The 18506-nt window shown below is 39.7% G+C and overlaps 1 protein-coding gene across 12 annotated transcripts in view; it reads right to left on the bottom strand.

The window, feature by feature from the left end:
• DLG2 (discs large MAGUK scaffold protein 2) overlaps positions 1-18506 on the bottom strand; it is a 1462668-nt gene that overhangs the window by 541871 nt on the left and 902291 nt on the right. For all 12 annotated transcript variants that reach the window (XM_034759045.1, XM_034759046.1, XM_034759048.1 and 9 more), the window contains one exon: positions 9826-9879. In XM_034759045.1, coding sequence (XP_034614936.1) covers positions 9826-9879 — 54 coding nt within the window. The remainder of the gene's footprint in view (positions 1-9825; positions 9880-18506) is intronic.

Below are 18506 nucleotides of genomic sequence, written 5' to 3'. Positions count from 1 at the left end.
TATACACAGATGGTTTTCATAAAAAATATTCAAAATCATTTTAATTTCAAACAGCTTGAAACGGAGCCATTTCTAGAATTTTAAGGAAATCCATTACAGGAAATTGATTTTTTTTAATTCCTAAAGTAAATGTAATCAAATTAAAAACAACAAGGAGTCCTTGTGGCACCTTAGAGACTAACAAATGTATTTGGGCATAAGCTTTCATGGGCTAGAACCCACTTCATCAGATGCATGGAGTGGAAAATAAAGTAGCAGGTATTGAAAAGATGGGAGTTGCCTAACACGGCTACCAATCTGAAACCTTTAATCAAATTGCTATTCACATGTTGTTTACCCCAGTTTTCAGTAAATGAAAAGTTTCAATCACTGTTTTAGTAACATTTTTATGATGTTTTGAATAAAATATTTTAAAAGGCATAATTTCTGTGATAAATGAAATTTTTCAACAATGTTGATAACTTTTCATGAAAATTTGCCTTTAAAATAAAGATGAAAAATCTTCAGGTCAAAATTTTTTGACCAGCATCATCAGTTACATATGGGTTTCTTGTTGCTTTTTAATTATATTTTATCGTTTCATTGTGGAATGGCAGCTGCTGCAAGAAGTGTGGTTTAGGGAGAAGATGGCAAGGGTGTGGCAGACTAGGCCACAGAGTGAGGGACAAATAGCAGCAGGATGGTCCAGTGGTTAGATCACTAGACTAGGATCTGGGAAAGCTGATTCAAGTCCCTGATTCTTTAGCTGTGTGACCTTAGGCAAGTCACTTAGGGCCAGATTTACAAAGGTATTTAGATGCAGAATAGAATTTTCAAAAGTGCCTTAGTCACCTAGGAGCCTTAATCCCAATGACTTTCAATGGGAATTAGGCAACTAACTTGTTTAGGTGCTTTTGTAAATCCCATTAGATACCAATCCTTAGGAACCTAAATATTTTTGTAAATCTGGCCTTTAGGCTTTCTGTGTCAGTTCCCCATCTGTAAAATGGGAATAATAGTACAGCCCTGCCTCACAGGGGTGTTGTAAGGATAAATACATTGAAGACTGTGGGGTGCTCACTGTGCGGGGGATCTTAAATATCTAGACAGATATACGTGAAGGCCGAGAGAGCAGAGAAGAAACAATCATGGAGATGGGAGTGGGTGAAGGGTATGAAAATGGCGGTTAATCATGTAGCTTTGGCAAAATGCTAAGATTGGGGAATGCACTGAACATCTGTGCTCATAAAATGAGGGTGTGGTCTGGCTCGAGCCAAGGAGAGTTAACGCAGGAACTGCACAATCTGCCCTCCCCTGCCATGCCTTCGCATCTGCCCCTACAGTTTCATTAGCCAGCCTTTAAATCAATTGGCAGAGTTGCCAGTTTGGGATGTACTGGCTTCAACACAATGGATAGTAAATGATCCTTAGGACTAGACTAAAATCAAAATAATCTTTACTGGTCATTTTTCATATTAGAACTCCAAACAGAAAAAGCTGATTTTTTTTTCTATTACACTGAAACACAATGGATTCAACAAATCAAAGCGCGGGAGCCTGTAGAGTTCCTACCTCCCAGCAGTAATTTTTCGAATCCATACAAATACGTGAGCCCATTTATTCTGATCTGCTAATGCTGCAGTGGTTTCAGCTGTGAAACACTATGCAAATCATTGCGCCCTGATTCATTACTGTACTCAGGCTCATTAGACATATATTCTCACAGCTTCCCCATCTCTAGAACAGAGGTATCAATTCACCCTGCAAGACTGATTTCAGAGGTTCCCAGAGGTTTTTTGCTTCGTCTCCCTTTGGAGCTTCATGTCCCGCACATCCCCAGACCATGGAGGCAGGCATGGGATAGGCCAGACAGCTAACATGGCAGCGCTGGAGATAGCAGGAGGCAGGGGGTATTGGGTACCTGCATGGGGTGGGAAGGCAGGGGCACCCACAGTTTACTCTCCCCCTCGCCCCATGCATATCTCTGTCAGGAACAAGAAACTGGTACCCAGATGCCCCCATTTCTTACCCACTGCCAAGCCCTGCGAGACCATTTGCAGCTGCTGGGCAGGCTTAAGCCTCCTCCTCACTGCTGCTTTCTGACGGTGTGAGGCTAACCTGCAGTGACTCCTTCCCCCTCCTGCCAAGTCTAGTGGCCCAGCAGCGCACATGCACAGGTGCTCCAAGACTGCCTGCCTGCCCCAAACTTAAGCAAAGCCCCTCCACGAGCCTCTACAAGATTTGCAGTCAGGTTATGACAGCTGTCTCCTGACGGCATCACCAGGCAGGGCCTGCAGGATGCAGCTGACTGAGAAGCACCTCTACTCTATGCTGCTCGCTGCCCCCCCAAAACCTCATCACCTCCCCCCCCCCCGGGGGGCATGCCCCAAAGCTTGAAAACCAATCATTTAATACATTAATATTTGTAAAAGTGTTTTAAGATCCACGCTCAGTTACTAATGTGGCGGCTGATTCCCAAACAGGTAGAGGCAGGGCTTAAATTCAGCCCGAGCCGTCCAGAGCGGAGCTCCAGTAAACATTTTCAAACCCGCGGGACCTCTGGCGTGCCCCTCCCCAAGCCCCGAGACCTCCTGCCCCTCAGCTGAAGCCCACAGCCCCGAATGGGGGGAGGGGAGGAGAGTGTGGGGGGCTCAGAGAAAAATCTCTGAGAATTTAAGCCCTGGATAGAGGTCATCACAGAAGCATTGATCTATATCAGTAACTAGTTAGGGGTGCTTTTGTTTAACTTGGAAGTAACCCCAGTCAGAGCTACTGAACAATCTTGGCTTTTGCCCTCTGAGCATATCAACTGTGATCATAGTTATTACTGAGTTAGTAGAAAGTATCTTCAAGTTACCACCTAATTAACTCATTGCACCATCTTGCCCACTCTATATTTCTTTCTAAAACTATTGTGGATTTGACATAAAAAAATGTGTGCTAGAATTAGAAGTTATGGTTTTGTCTAAAGAAAAACATATATTTTATGTTCTAAATGTGTATTTACAGCACGGACGAGATAGATAGACTTCATTCTTTTCCATCTCGCAAGGACTGAGTGAGTGAAAGGGAATGATTATTTTGTAAAAGACTTCTCACTCACATTTTGGAGCTGATATTGATTATTATTAGTTCCTGTCCATTTGTTCCTTTTCAGAGTATTATTTTTATCATCTTGGTCTTTCTTCTTCTCTTTCATTAATTCTTCACCCAAATTCACATCAGACATTCACAGCATACATTCCAAATGTCAGATCATTACTCTTTCATGCTCCCGAATTCTAGTAAAATACCCTTGAGTGAAACAACACTCGGAGTTTTGCGGACATTGGTAAAATCAACATATGGCTAATATTTTCATTAAAGGTTACGGTTCCTCTGGCATAAACAATATGTTTTAAATAATGAAAGACAATGTAGTTTATAACAAGTTTTTTAAAAACAAACAAACAATGCAACAAGAAAGTAAACATTTAGTAGAAAGTTTCACTCCTATTTTATTGATCAAGAATTAGTAGTCAGGTTCATGTATGAGGCGAATGAAAATACTATACTAAAGGCAACTTCAAGTGGAAACCATCTGTCAGGATTCCCCCCCACTCTGAACTCTGGGGTACAGATGTGGGGACCCACATGAAAATCCCCCATAGCTTATATTTTACCAGCTTAGGTTAAAACTTCCCCAAGGCACGAATTCCTTTCCTTGTCCTCGGACGGTATTGCTGCCACCACCAAGTGATTTATACAAAAATTCAGGGAAGAGTCACTTTTAATCCCTATCCCCCCAAAATATCCCCCCAAGCCCCTTCACCCCCTTTCCTCGGGAGGCTTGAGAATAATATACCAACCAATTGGTTAGCAATGTGAGCACAGACCAAACCCTTTCTCTTTAGGACACTGAAAATCAATCAGGTTCTTAAAAGAAGAACTTTATTTATAAAGAAAAAGTAAAAGAATCACACCTGCAAAATCAGGATGGAAGGTAACTTTACAGGGTAAATAAAAAGATTTAAAACACAGAGGACTCCCCTCTGGACTCAGCTTCACAGTTACAAAACAGGAATGAAACTACCTCTTTAGCATAGGTAAAATTCACAAGATAAAACAAAAGATAACCTAATGCATTTCCTTGCCTACTTACAATTTATATTATTATAGATGGATCATTCCAGGTATATTTTCAGGAGATGTTGTACCTGCTTGGTCTCTCCTTCCGTCCAGAGAGGGAACAAACAAAGAGAGCCACAAACAAATTCTTCCCCCTCGCACCCCGAGATTTGAAAGTATCTTCTTTCTTCATTGGTCCTTCTGGTCAAGTGCCAACTAGGTGATTTGAGCTACTTAACCCCTTACAGGTAAAGTGATTCAGTACAGCTGCCAAAGAGGGATTTTATGCTACCCTTTTCTTTATATTTATGACACCATTGGTGAGTGTCTTTTATTGCTTCTTATTATACATAAAGGTCTGAAAGTTTCTGATTTTTACATTTTTCTTTCCTTGCCTTTTCCTCCTTGATATCAAGTCTTCGTTTTCCGGTTATGCTGTAGATAAAAACCTAGAGATGTGGACTGCTTAAATCCTTAGGTGATTTTTGTTTTGTTTTTGTTGTTTTAAAGCTCTTCTTTCCACTGTTTAGTTAAATATGAGTTAATGGCAAATTAAAATATTAAGCAGTCTGAATAAAAATAATTCCTCTTTTTAATGAACTTGTACCAATTGTCCTGTTTGTAGGCAATCTCATGAATAGCTGTGGAGACCATATTAGCAAAATGGGGCCCTGGTATTCGGTAGAGAATCTAGGCACTATTGTAATGAAAGCATGCATCTGACGAAGCGAGTATTCACCCACAAAAGCTTATGCTCCAGTACTTCTGTTAGTCTATAAGGTGCCACAGGACTCCTTGTCGCCTTTTACAATATATAGAATAATATCCCGCTCCTGCCTCCATTGTGGGGGGATGTGTGGGACATGAATCTCCAAAGGGAGACTAACAGTAGAGAAGAAATGCCTCCTATGTCAGAGTTTAGGCAAGTTCCATATACAGATATGAATCTTTGTGAAAAAAGTAGGTATTTAAATATTTTAGCATAATTCTCATGTTCCTTATTATTGGAAACAGAATTGCCAAGCAACATAACAGCAAGTCTAGAGCACAACAGAACCCTTAAATTTGGGGACAAAGAGCAATACAATACTTAAAGTGAAGACAACATAAAATTCCACAGATCACAATAAAATGGGTGTGCAACATTTTGAGTGACATCCAAGAAGATGGTACATGGTCAGGGCTGGTGCTACCATTAAGGCAAACTAGGCGGTTGCCTAGGGCGCCAAGATTTGGGGGAGCCAAAAAGCAGTACCCCCAATTTTTCTTTACAGCGTTCCTGGGCTGGGCTGCCGAGGGCGCGCTGACACGTGCGGCTCAGACTCCCTCTCCCAGCGCACCAGATGCTCCACTTCTCCCACCTCCCAGGCTTGCGGTGCCAATCAGCGGTTTGGCACTGCAAGCCTGGGAGGGGAGGAGAATTAGAGCAGGGGGGGCGTGTTCGGAGAGGAGGCGAGGCAGAGGTGAGCTGGGGTGGGGAGCTGCCGCACGGCTCCTCAGGCCAGGGGGGAGCTATGACGGGGAGGGGGAGCTGCCGTGGGGGGTTGCCTCGGGGTGGAAGGGCTGCGGGGAGCTGCCGCAGGGCTGAGGGGGAGGGGGCGCAAGGTGTTGTACATGGTGCAAACATCAAAGTGCCCAGTTTTCTCAGTGTGGATTTTTATACCTATGTCTTTACCGGTACCTACCCACAAATGATCCCAAAGTATTTGAGTCATTTTCACCAGAAAACCTTAGGAAGACTGTGAAGTTGTAGGTATAGCATCATACATCTGAAAATACCTATCATCTACTACTGCAATTCCAATTCCAGAATTATAGGTGCTTGGGTAGGTATAAACACCATGAAAGTTATTATTTATTTGTATTACCATGACTAGGATCCTTAGTCATAGTCAAGGACCCCACTGTACTAGGTGCCATACAAACAAAATATGGACCCTGCCCCAAAGAGACAACAGATAAATGCAGACAGACTGCTGTGCGGGGGAGGGTTACAAGGAAACAACAGGACAAATTGGTCAGCAACACCCAAAGATTTGGATTTAAATCTATATGGAGGGGCTCCAAGAGGCAGAGATTAAATATTTTTACTTTTTTTACAACTAATATCCTAACTGAAAGAAAACATAGTTCATGTATCTGAATGATAAAACTGGTATTAAAAGAATGAATCTTAAAGCTTCTGAAATCTGCTTATGGCAAAACTGCCACATCTCCTCCCACCTCCTGAACACCGGTAGTATCAAATTGTATATTACTAGTTCCTCAAAATTCCTTTCATGTTCCACAGTAATTGTTACAAGAAAAGTTCATTCACTGAAAGGCACATACATTTCATCACCCTCTGAGAATATGCCATAATCAGTTTGAGAGAGGAAGTATCATTTGCAACATTTTTTTTTTTACAGTGACAATAAGGAAGCTATAAAAAGAACCTAGTTGTGTTTCAGGGCAATATGCTTTAGAGAGATATTATCACATCTCCTAGAGATTTCTCTCCCTAGATCAATCATTGTCATGATGGGTAAAAAGACAAAGTTTGCTTCTGGTCAGCTCATTAGTTCGTATTGCCCTGAGAAATACTTCTGGTAGAAAAAAAGAAAAAAAACTAAAGAAAAGAGTTCCTGTGCACTTTGGGTCTGATCCAAAGCCCACTGGAGCCTTCCCACTGATTCCAAAAGCATGAGATCAGGCCTTTACAAGTGTTATGTCCCAATGAAACAAAAGTAATAGAAATATACTTTTATTAAGATTTTGGATAGCCCCAAATTCTCTGTAAAAATCAGGGGGTAGTAAAAAAAAATAAATCAGTGTGGACATGTAACAACGTACTATCAAGCAGTGGGACAAAGGCATTTTGGAATAAAGTTTCTTAATTAAACTACTCATACGTGTAAGTATTTGAAGGATTAGGGCCCTAAATTGTTTTTTCTTTACCACTTTTTCCAGCATCTTACACAATAGGGTCGTGATAGTTTTTGGGGGACTCTACATGCTATAAAAGGCCAGAATTTATACTAAGTGACAAATGGCCAACAAGAAACAGCAACAGTGTTCGTGTTTAAAGATTGTGATGTTGCATTAGGCACAAAGGCTCTAATTCATCAAGTCACATAAAAACATGCCTATTGACAAGGGCACTACTCACATGTTTAAAGTTAGGCATGTGCTTAAGTAACTTGTTGAATTGGAGCCAAAATGGGAGAATCTTTAGGTATGTCCTTTATCACCAGTCATTATCCAACATGATCTTCACTTTCTGCCAAGAGCCCTCAAACCCCGTCACACCCAGCCCAACCCCCTGCCCCAGCCTGGAGCACCCTCCTTCACCCCAAATCCCTCATCCCTGGCTCCACACCCCCAGCCCAGAGCCCATACCCCCTGCCTCAGCCCAGAGTTCCCTCCCATAATCCAACCCCCCGTTCCACCCCCAAGCCTGGAGCCCCTTCCTGCACCCTGAACTCCTCATTTCTAGCCCCACCCTGGAGCCTGCACCCTCACCCGGAGCCTTCACCCCCTCCCACACCCCCAACTCCCTGAGCCAGCCCGGTGAAAATGAACGAGTGAGTGTGGGTGGGGAGAGCGAGCGACGGGTGGGAGGAGGATGGAGTGAGCGGGGCGAGGCCTCGGAGAAGGGGTGGGGCAGAAGGTGGGGCAAAGGTGTTAAGATTTTGTGCAAGTAGAAAGTTGGCAACCCTAGCCCAAGTGGGGTAGGAAAGGCAGGTAACAAAGAATGAGTGAGGCTGGAAGGGAGTCTGGGACGGTAGCAAACTGTGAGGGGGGACATTTTTGCCCATACAGTTAGCATTTGCCACACAAAAGCAGCTGAAAAGAGGGTCTATAATGAGAAGTGTTGGGCAATCTTAATAATAGGCAGTGCTATGAGCCCTACCTATAATTAATATTAATAGATAATGAAGAATTTCTAAACTGTTGCCCATTTAAGGTTTGGGGATTTATTTGTTTTGTACTTTGTTTAAAATTACTGAGTTCATTAACAGCTGCTTTTCTAACATGAACGGTAGTTTGATGTGAAAATGTGCCTATTTAGTCACAGATGTTTGAACAAAGTTTGTATATTACAGAGTTATAACTATAATTAATGTATAGGTTCTTGCTGTAAGTAGATGTGTCAAAAAGTACTGCTACTAGACTGGCACTGAATTTCAGATGAATTCAGATTTGAATGAAATTTTGTAATTTTGAATAAGCAATTGGAAAAATAAAATGAGCAAAGACATTCTATAGCTGCATGCTATATGCTATTAGGATTTCCATTCAAGTGCAAGAAATACAAACGATGGTGTATTCAAAATTTGGATAACACTGACATGAAGAATTGTAAAAACTTTGCAAAATTTTACCCATAAAGTAATTCTGGCCCCTTTGCTCTCCTGTAATAAGTACATTGGAATTACAGCATAACTGCAAGACAATTTTAGGTTTCTGAACTGGTCCCAGTTTGACTAACATGTTTTTTAACTAAAAAAATAAAATGTCCAACAGGGTCAAGTTCTGAACTCCTCTGGGTTTATACAGCCCTTATTTTCCAAAGGTGAAACAAATGGATCAGAAATAGGATATTAACTAGTAAGTTAGGACAAAACCAGAACAATCCTAGAGTGCAGCCACTTTGAATTTTGCTTGTATTTTCTTTACTTGCACACATGATTACACATGTGTTAGTTTTATTATTTAGTGTGTTTGTGTTCTGCACTCTCCTTCATTATAGATTGGTTCTGTATATTGAGCTGAAAGAATGTATTCCCTGCCATGTTGCCACTGCTCATTTTGAAATTTTCCCTGTAGTGTTGGGTGTGAGGTTATTGTTTGCATGGGTGGATATAACGTTCAGGTAGCAGCTTTGTACCCAAAATTGATTCCAGTCTGAGAGACTTATACAGTAAGAACTGACTTTTCTTTTCATTCATTTGTTGTGGTGAAGTTCTTTCTGGAATCTGAGCCTATCATCACTGTTTGTTAACAACACATAGTAACCTCTGAAAAGCTCTTCACAAAACGGTAAGAGTAAAAACTGAGCATTAATTTTTCTATTTTTAAAAAATAAAATGACATTCTTATTAGTTAAAAGTTAAATTACTATTACTTATCTGACAGCAATGCCAAGCACATGCTAGGTGCTGTACAGAAACACCCTAAAATGCCTCCAGTCTAAAAAAAGATATACAGAAAAACAGATGAAGGGTTGAGACAAGATGTTTCCCCTCCATCTGATACTAGAAATTCAGACACAGACTTATATAGCTGGAAATTTCCTCAGAAAAAAAAAATCCCAAATCAAAACAAAAACTCTTGGTATTAGTAATATTTGCTGATCTGCAAATAAAACTCTTCAAGTTTTACAGCTGCACTGGGAAAAGGGAAAGATGCAATAAATCCACAATATTTTTCAAAAGAAAGTTACCGCTAGTTTTGATTTGTTAAAACTTTGTTGCATATTAAAATTCTGTATGTGAATTACTACTTTGCACTGTATGTCACCAGACTTTATTACCTTCCCTAATTTGTGCAACTGGGAAAGAATTAAATCACACAAGCATTTTTAAAAAATAGATACAATATATTTAAAGAAACATTTGGTGCATACATTTGACTAATGTTTTGAGTATCTGATAATGCAGTGAAGAGAATTTTACTGGGGGGAGGGAAGGAAATCAAGATAGACCATGCTGTAAGTTCAACTGCTCACAAAAAGAGGAAACAAAATATCATACTTACATAGGGAATTGTGTCCAAGGTGTCTGTGTTGACGATTATAGGGGCGGGACTAGCCTGAGAGAAAAAGAAAGGGGGGAAAACAAATTTAAATACTTGAAACTATTAAATATTCAAATCACAGTAACATGAAATTCAGAGCTAGCACATTCCCTCCCTTGAATGCACAAGGAACAATGGTGTGTGCCTTGGGTATCTCTGAATTCACTGGCATTTGAGGTCAGTAGGAGGTACTCAGTACCTTGCAGGATTGTGCCCAAAGAGCCTGATCTAAAGTCCACCAAGTCAATAGGAATCTTTCCATTAACTTCAATGGTCTTTAGATTAGGCTCTAACTGCACAAGAAGTAGACATTTACTGGTTAGTATTGTATGAAATGGGGAGTTCTAGGGTCTCAGGGCTCCATGTAAACATGAGTTTGTTTGTTTCAACTCCCACTGTGTACACACTCCAAGTCTTGCATCTGAGCAAAATGAATTTAAAGTTAATGACGGAACCCACAACCAGGCAAGTTTCAAGCAGTTTCAAGTTTCACTAGAAGCACTGAGCACAGCTCTACCATCAAGTACCGTTTTTAGCCTAGCATTTCACAGCCCAAGAAGCAGTCACCGCCCCCACCCAAAAAAAGGGCATTGATGCAGTAATTCAAGTGCTTTCATGTAATCACATGGTTTCTAACCTTTCAATTTCATGATATAGGAGAAATATTTCTATCTAAAGAGAAATTATAGGTTACATGCAACCACATTTAACATTTGCTAAAATTATTTCCCGTTATACAATTGTTCAATCACAGGGAGTACACTGAGAACAAGACACACATATTTTGGTACTTTGAAGTAGGTGCAATTCAGCTGATGACCTGTCTTCATTTATTACAGTATTGTACGGTTTGATATTAAAAACCACTTTCTAAATATCTGAAAATAGGCACTCTCTGTGACTACCTTTCATCCAGTTATCCTTGCTGGCCCTCAGTAGCTTTAATTAGCTTAAAATAATATATACAAGTTTCAAAATCTTTTTCCATTTAGATTGTTATAATTTCAGTTATAGGCCATGCAGGAAAGATTTATAATGTGTAATCACTGAGTTTAAAAATACAGACCTTCCATGTCTACTTGCAACTTCACTTTAGCTTTCATGAATGTTCAACTCAATACTGAATATCAATTCTTTTGTCTATATTATAAATAGAAAAAAGATGGTTTTCAAGATAATACTGCTGTCTTTGTCAACCTTTAGATTTCACTGAAATCCTGGTTTTACTTCTCCATATTGATTAATCTTAAAATCAGATAGTCAGGGCAAAATAAATCTAGCATAGTTTCCTCAGCTCTTTTATTATTTACAATCTCCAGAATTAAAATGCCTTGTCATTCCCTAATCAAGCAATATTTGTTAAGCTACGGGAATCAATCAGCAGCCCATATTTTTCTCATCACTTCTCCACTCTTGCAAGTAACTCAGGCCCTAATTACAAAAATTGCAGCAATGTATTCATTTTTCAGACAGCACTTTTAAGAAGTTTCTCAGCAGGAAAACAATGCAAGTGATGAAGAAGCGTAGGGACATTATAAAATAAGATTAGTTAAGGACTTGGAATTTCTTTGGAGAATTCATCAACTGCTCCTGTAATCATGTAACCTGAAATGACAATGGAACACGTCCATCCATAAAGAACTTGCTTGGCCCTGTTTTAGGAACTCAGACTTCTGTTGATAGGTGCACAAACTGTTGAAAGATAAGGTGCGCCTGCACTATGCAAAACAAATACTTTCCAGACAAGTCAAGAGCCTGATATTTGAGAGCATTTTAGGTGAAAGGACCCTGGAATTTTCCATGGATGGCAGGTGATAAGTGATGAGAGATAGATATAAAACCCAAAAGACTACAAAGTCGGGGGGATGATTTGTTTGTTGGGGTCTGCTCCTCTTCTTATTGTTCACTCCAAGTTGCAGGTCCAATGGGTATCAAACCACCTGGGTCTCAAAACATGGGGATTCTTGTGTTTTGATAATGTACCCTTAGCCATCTGGGACGTGGTCCTGCCTGCTCATTGCACACTTCCTTCACTGATCCCGCTATTAGGAGGAGGAGAACCTCGCCTTTCAAAACGACCAGGCCTCCAGTGTTTTCTAGCAGACAAAGATTGAGACAAGGAAACAAAAGATATCTGGTTCTATTCCCAATTCTGCCACTTGTCTTGCTGTGTGAGCTTAGGTAAGTCACCTAACCACTCTGCCTGGGTTTCCTAATTTATAAAATGGATGTTGTGATTCTTATTTGCCTTTGAAAAAGATGTTGAAATCAACAGATGACAAGCCGTAGATAAGTGCTAAGAACTATTATATTTTAATAATGAACAGTTAGTCCTGGAGTTTCAAAGACTTATTCTACTGGCAACCTCCTGCTCAGCAGAATGAACTCCGCTAATGAGTTAATATAACGATGGGACTCCTTTAAGACAGATGGAATATTAGGGTTCCAGGACTCTAGGTACTGGATTTGAGACAGTGACAGAGAAGCATATTAATCGACTTGGGGGTTTGGAAAAGTTAAATCAACCCAAACATTTCCAGAACACTTTTCCTCTATGTCAGTGGTCTCCAAAGTGGGGTGCGTGCACCCCAGGGAGTGCGCAAGAAGATCCTTGGGGGGTGCGTGGCAAGAGGAGCGCTTTTTTTTTTTGCTTCGTCAGGCGGGAATCCGAGCGGCTTTTTGGGGGGGGGGCGGGAGGGGCTTCGGCAGTTCTTCTTCTTTTTTTTTTTTGCTTCAGTGCAGCAAGGGGTGCGTGCTCAAAAAAATTTTATGGATAGGGGCGAGCGATCAAAAAAGTTTGGAGACCACTGCTCTATGTCCCCAATCCTGTTCCTCATCTAGATATTTAACTTTTGATTCCACTATCTACCAAGACTGCTGTCAACTTACTGCTTCATCCCTGCTGCCCCTGAATAGGACCTTTTCCTCTCACTGACTGACAGGAGAAACTGCTTCCACCCAGACTATACCAATACTTGGAAGCCAAGACAACATACTTACAGCTGCAGTGCCCGATTGGTATCAAACAGTTGTGAAAAAACTTGGAAAAGAGGGAGAGAGAAGTTTTTTTTAAGGACATGAACATAGGAGACATTCCTTTCATAAATATACTCAGGATTTTCCAGCTCCAGTCAGTCAGCTCCAGTCAGTCAGGTTGGTCATTTTAGCACCAAAGGCATTATTTGAAAGCACAGTAAAATAAACCTGAACCACCAACTGGGAGAGTACAAAGCGACACAGTCTTGTTCATGAGCATTTTTTTCTGTACAACACCCTCATAGAGTCATAGACTTTAAGGTCAGATGGAACCAATATGATCATCTAGTCTGACCTTCTGCACAACACAGGCCACAGAATCTCACCCACCCACTCCTGTATCAAACCCCTAACCTATGTCTGAGCCACTGAAGTCCTCAAATCATGGTTTAAAAACTTCAAGGTGCAGAGAATCCTCCAGCAAGTGACCCGTGCCCCACGCTGCAGAGGAAGGCAGAAAACTCCCAGGGCCTCTGCCAATCTGCCCTGGAGGAAAATTCCTTCCCGACCCTAAATATGGTGATCAGCTAAAGCATGTGGGCAAGACTCACCAGCCAGACACCCAGGAAAGAATTCTCTGTAGTAACTCAGATCCACCCTCATTAACTGACCTTCTCTAAATATTGTATGCTATGCTTATACTCATCAGGCAAGATGAACTCTGCTTCCAGTCTGAGTACTAGTTTTAGCCTGGTTGGCCTTGGTTTAGGTACAGCGTTAATGTAATATATTGTCTGGTTTTAACTGATTTTAATTCTATTCAGAACACACAGCATTTCGAGTTCTACTTATTCCTGGGGCATAATGCAATGTACCTCATTGAGTGGAAGGGATGGAGTGGGGGTGGGGACTGGGCGGAGCACTCCCCTGGCAGACAAACTCAGCACTTCTGTCCTGGGCCCCGGACTCCCCTAAGGACGTCCTGGCTGGGGTCACACCAAAATGCAGCCACGTGGTTTAGGGTCTATTTCATGGAAAGACGTGGAAAGGAGACCACCACTGAATACAGTGACAGGTATGTGACTCTTAATCTAGAGATGCTATTGTCCTGACAATACCTTTAAGTGAATTGATCCAAGGTCTGCTATGCATATCTAATTTGTCAAGCTGAGATGGCTTGTTTAGGCTTAGCAAGGCACTGATACCTTCACAGGCAATGACAAGCAAGACCCTAGAACTATCCAAGATCTATTATGCATATTCTTCCCAATTTCTTATGCCTCAACCTTCAGCATCTTGGCAATCTACTGTGACATGACTTACAAATCTGGACAGTGGAGAAAGATCTGGGACTCATGGCTCATGCCCATTAGCTTTTAAATACCATCAGTATTTCTTATTCTGATCCACTTTCAACACTGACAAGATCTACTGAAGAGTTTCATCTGTCACTCTTCTTCCACATGCCCATGGATGTCATTCTTCATTAAAACTTTATGGTTGTGGTAGCCCAGCACTCAAACAGATTTAATATCTGATTCAATGAGTATATAATGTCTTCAAGTAAACTAGTGAGAGATTTCTAATGGCAAGTAGTAACATGCAACAGAGGGTCCTGTGGCACCTTTAAGACTAACAGAAGTATTGGGAGCATAAGCTTTCGTGGGTAAAAACCTCACTTCTTCAGATGCAAGTAATGGAAATTTCCAGAGGCAGGTATAAATCAGGACCCTCTGTTGCTTTTTACAGATTCAGACTAACACGGCTACCCCTCTGAAGTAGTAACATGTGTAATACCCACAAATGCTTTAATCTCCTTTGTGTTCAGAAAATCGTGGTCTCTTTGTTCCTAATAGAACTTACTGGCTCCAAGAATTCATTTAAAGAAGAAGAAAAGAGGCTTAGCTTTTGCTTTCTTTTCTCACTCTCTCAATTACTTTTCAGAGAACGCTATTTGTTGTAATAATAGCATATTGTGTTCCAGACAAACTACTTAAATGGAGAAAACTAGTGAGTAAGGATACAGAAACATCAACACAGGCAACAGTGGCAGCAGGGAGTGGGAGGGAAGGGGGTATTTGAACAGGTCTCAGGCCTACAGAAAGACAACACTGCATTAATTTAAACTCAGTTCACTTTTTCAAGATTTTTCTCAGAACTATAAGAGCTAAAATACATACATACACTCTAGCAGAGAAAGGGCGCAAGCAACCACATGCACAGATTGAGAATTACTTGTGTGTGTGTGTGTTGCCACATACACACAATTCTAATTTAAATATACAGATTGAGACTCCAGAATCTAAACTTTCAGTCTAAAATATATATTGAGTTTAACCTGACCGTTTGCCACAGAATTGTGCTCCAGAATTCTATAAGGCCACAAAATCACACAATACACAGTTGCTTAGTCTTGTGCACCACGGCATTTTATGCAGCTCATTTTCCATCAAGTTTTGAGTTTAAAAAAATCAAATTGTTTTATATGAAACTGATAAACTAAAAAGACAGAGCTCCCTTGAACAACTAAAGAGTAACTTCACAGCAAATAGTTCTCCCTTCTATATATAGATGTGAAACAGAAAAAAAGTCACTTGTTATATTGCTATCAGACAGTCACTGGCAGAGTAGAAGAAAAGTGCCTCAAGAAAGCCTCAAGGCCTTTCCTTATCAAATGTAAGAAAATGTAATGTATAATGCAGCCTCCATATAAAGCCATTACAAGTTAAACTAAATAATTTATCTCAAAGTTATTACAGAATGTGTATATTTGGAATTTATTTCCACTTTTATTTTTTTTTCAATATAATTTTCCAATTTTTATAAAAAGCTATTAGCTGTGACATTATCTATCAAGAATAAATTTGGACCTAGGCAGAAACTGACATCTCCATCCAGATCAGCAAGATGCCAATGGGAATAGTTTCTCAAAAAAACCCAAACCAAACCAATCTACTATATAGTCAAAGTCCCTCCTCTTCTGATATTGCCTGATAGCGGCTTAAATTAGCAATGATTAACATAACAGCAATAACTTTTATATCCAATATCTGATTCGGTGAAGGACATAAAAATGTCAAAAGAAGAAGTGCTGAAGAATAGGAGATATAATTATATGTCTATAATTCTGCTCAAGATAATCAATAATAAGATTTTAGTTGACTAACTCTCGGGATCTCCACTTCCTAGGCACATAGAAGAGTAGATCCATTTGCCTTAAGCTAGGGAATTTAAATGAAACCCGGTAGTGAGAATCACACGTTTCTGACCACCGTGTCTCAGCAGGCTAGTGTGAGTGAAATTGGTTCAGTCGTCTCACACTAGGGCCTCAATTTACTAAAGCATCCCTAGGCCATGATCCTGCATTATTAGGGACCTATTCAGGAAGGATGCTTTAAACACACGCTTAACTTTGAATGCATGCTCAAGTTGTTTTGAAAAAATCAATGGCACTTAAACATGGATGGTTAAACTTAAACACCTGTTTAGTTGCTTTCTTGAATCCAGGAACCTGAGTCCCAAGATCTACAGAGTAGGAATCCATGCAATATGATTTCTTTAGAGATGTATCACATCAAAATCTTGACACCTGATAATGAAGTTGAAGTTTTTATGTAGTTTATTAAAAAATTTAATACAAGATGATACATGCTGGAAAAAATTTGATTTGGCACTGCAAATATTCAAGTGGCAAAAAATCCCTACTGGAAGAAGTTATCTAAATATCAACAAAGTAATCAAAACTGACAAATTCATTAATATGATCATTTTTAAAGAGATGTATTTTAAGCATTTTATTGTTTCCATAACTTTTATTATTTGTTCAGGCAATAGAAAGGTGTTTTACAGAATAGTACATCAAGTTAATGTACAATAGCGACACTTATTGTATATTAAAAGTATGTTTGTCAAACATACTTTTTCATTACATAAACAATAAAAATAGCAGCCCTGTTTTTAACAGTTTTTTAGCTTTTGCGATCAGCTATAATGCCCTCTGATTTCCAGGGCATGTTTACACTGCAGCTGGGAACATGGCTCCCAGTGGGAGTAGACAGACGTGCACTACCTTCAGGGCCGGACTGACACACAGGCAAACTAGGCACATAACTAGGGCCAAAATTCATATGGGGGGCAGTTAAAAAAAATCTATTTGAATTTTCATGTCTCCCATTACTAGTCCGAGTCTCTGCTGGAGTCATAAATGTCCACACTGCTATTTTTATGTGTTAGCTTGAGCAATCCTAGAGTGAGTCTCGCTACCCGCGCTGGAAGGCATGCTGCTATCTGCTGTGTAAATGTATCATGAGGCTTTTAAATGGTGAAAGGCCCATAGAGTGGCTTCTCCATTGGTTGTTAGAGGAGCCAGAATTGGGCTGGGTGAGTCAAACCCCACCACTCACACACAAAGTATTTTTTCTGTAGGATGCCAATGGACAATGCCTTGAAGATTTGATAATACTTCAGATATGCTTGTATATATAAATATATAAAAATATATGCATTTTACATTCACTTGCTGAAAACTGCGAGGTTCTTAACAAAAACAATTAGAGGCATAATTCAAAAGATATTTCCAAATCTGTGCACCATCACTGTAAGACAGCAAATTATGTCATATAGGGAGAAATTTATAGGAGAAATAATTAAAGCACCCGCATATCTTAAATTAATATGGAGTGATAGAAAATATATCAAAATATAAGAGCTAATTCATCTTCTACTGCATCATCACTGTCAAATACCCCAGAATTTGGAATATCTTCAAGTTTATGTTTGTTCTAATGCACCCCTTCTGGAATATGTAATTGGTTGATATCTGGAACAGATGCAAAACCTCTTGGGTGAAAATCACAATCTAATTGAAGTCAATAAGAAAATTCCAATTGACTTCAATGGAGCCAGGATTTCACCTATGTTTCTACTCTGTATGAGTTTTCTTTTATTTCAGTCTACCTTTTATGTTCTTGTTACATATGTCTTCTCTATTACAGTGTGAATGTTTTGTTTTTACTGATTCAGTAGACATTATATCAAAGTTACAAACAAAAAAAATCAGTGACAAAACATGTACTCATTTTTAATTTATTCAGTATGCATCTGGATCAAATAGAAATGCATTAATCAGCCTTGCAGTGAATGAAGATAAAAACTCTGCTTCTGACTGAAAGAATCCTTCCCCCACAAATCATTCTACTCATGTCATCTCTTCAAAATCAAAGGCTGCATTGCCCATGACATTACTTTTGGCTGGTAATCTTTAAAAGTAATGGTGTACTAGACTTTCAAAGCAATAACCCAACATACTATTTTGCTGTATTTTTCACAGCCTGAAGTACCTGAAGATTAAGTGTCACCTTTATTCCTTTACTAACAGGAATTTCATGGGGATGAAAAAAAAAGAATTAGACTAAGATCAAGGCAGAATAATAAACAAAAGGAAATGCAAATTTAAAAGTGAAATAGGCAAATGAGTTGGACAGAATTAGAATCTATTATAGAGGATTTATTACAATATAATAGAATTCCAAAGGATAAAACACATCTGCTTTCAGTATCCAATCAGTTGCATTGTACTTCATACACAGCAAACCAGAAATAATATAATAACTGAACAAGTGCCAGTTAGAGCTGACTTGTACTTGGCCATAGTGCAAGCTTTAGAG

Source organism: Trachemys scripta, chromosome 1 (assembly GCF_013100865.1).
Source record: "Trachemys scripta elegans isolate TJP31775 chromosome 1, CAS_Tse_1.0, whole genome shotgun sequence".
NCBI classification, from domain to species: domain Eukaryota; kingdom Metazoa; phylum Chordata; order Testudines; family Emydidae; genus Trachemys; species Trachemys scripta.
The sequence above is the reverse complement of the archived record's forward strand: the minus strand, read 5'-3'. Positions and strand labels throughout refer to the sequence as shown.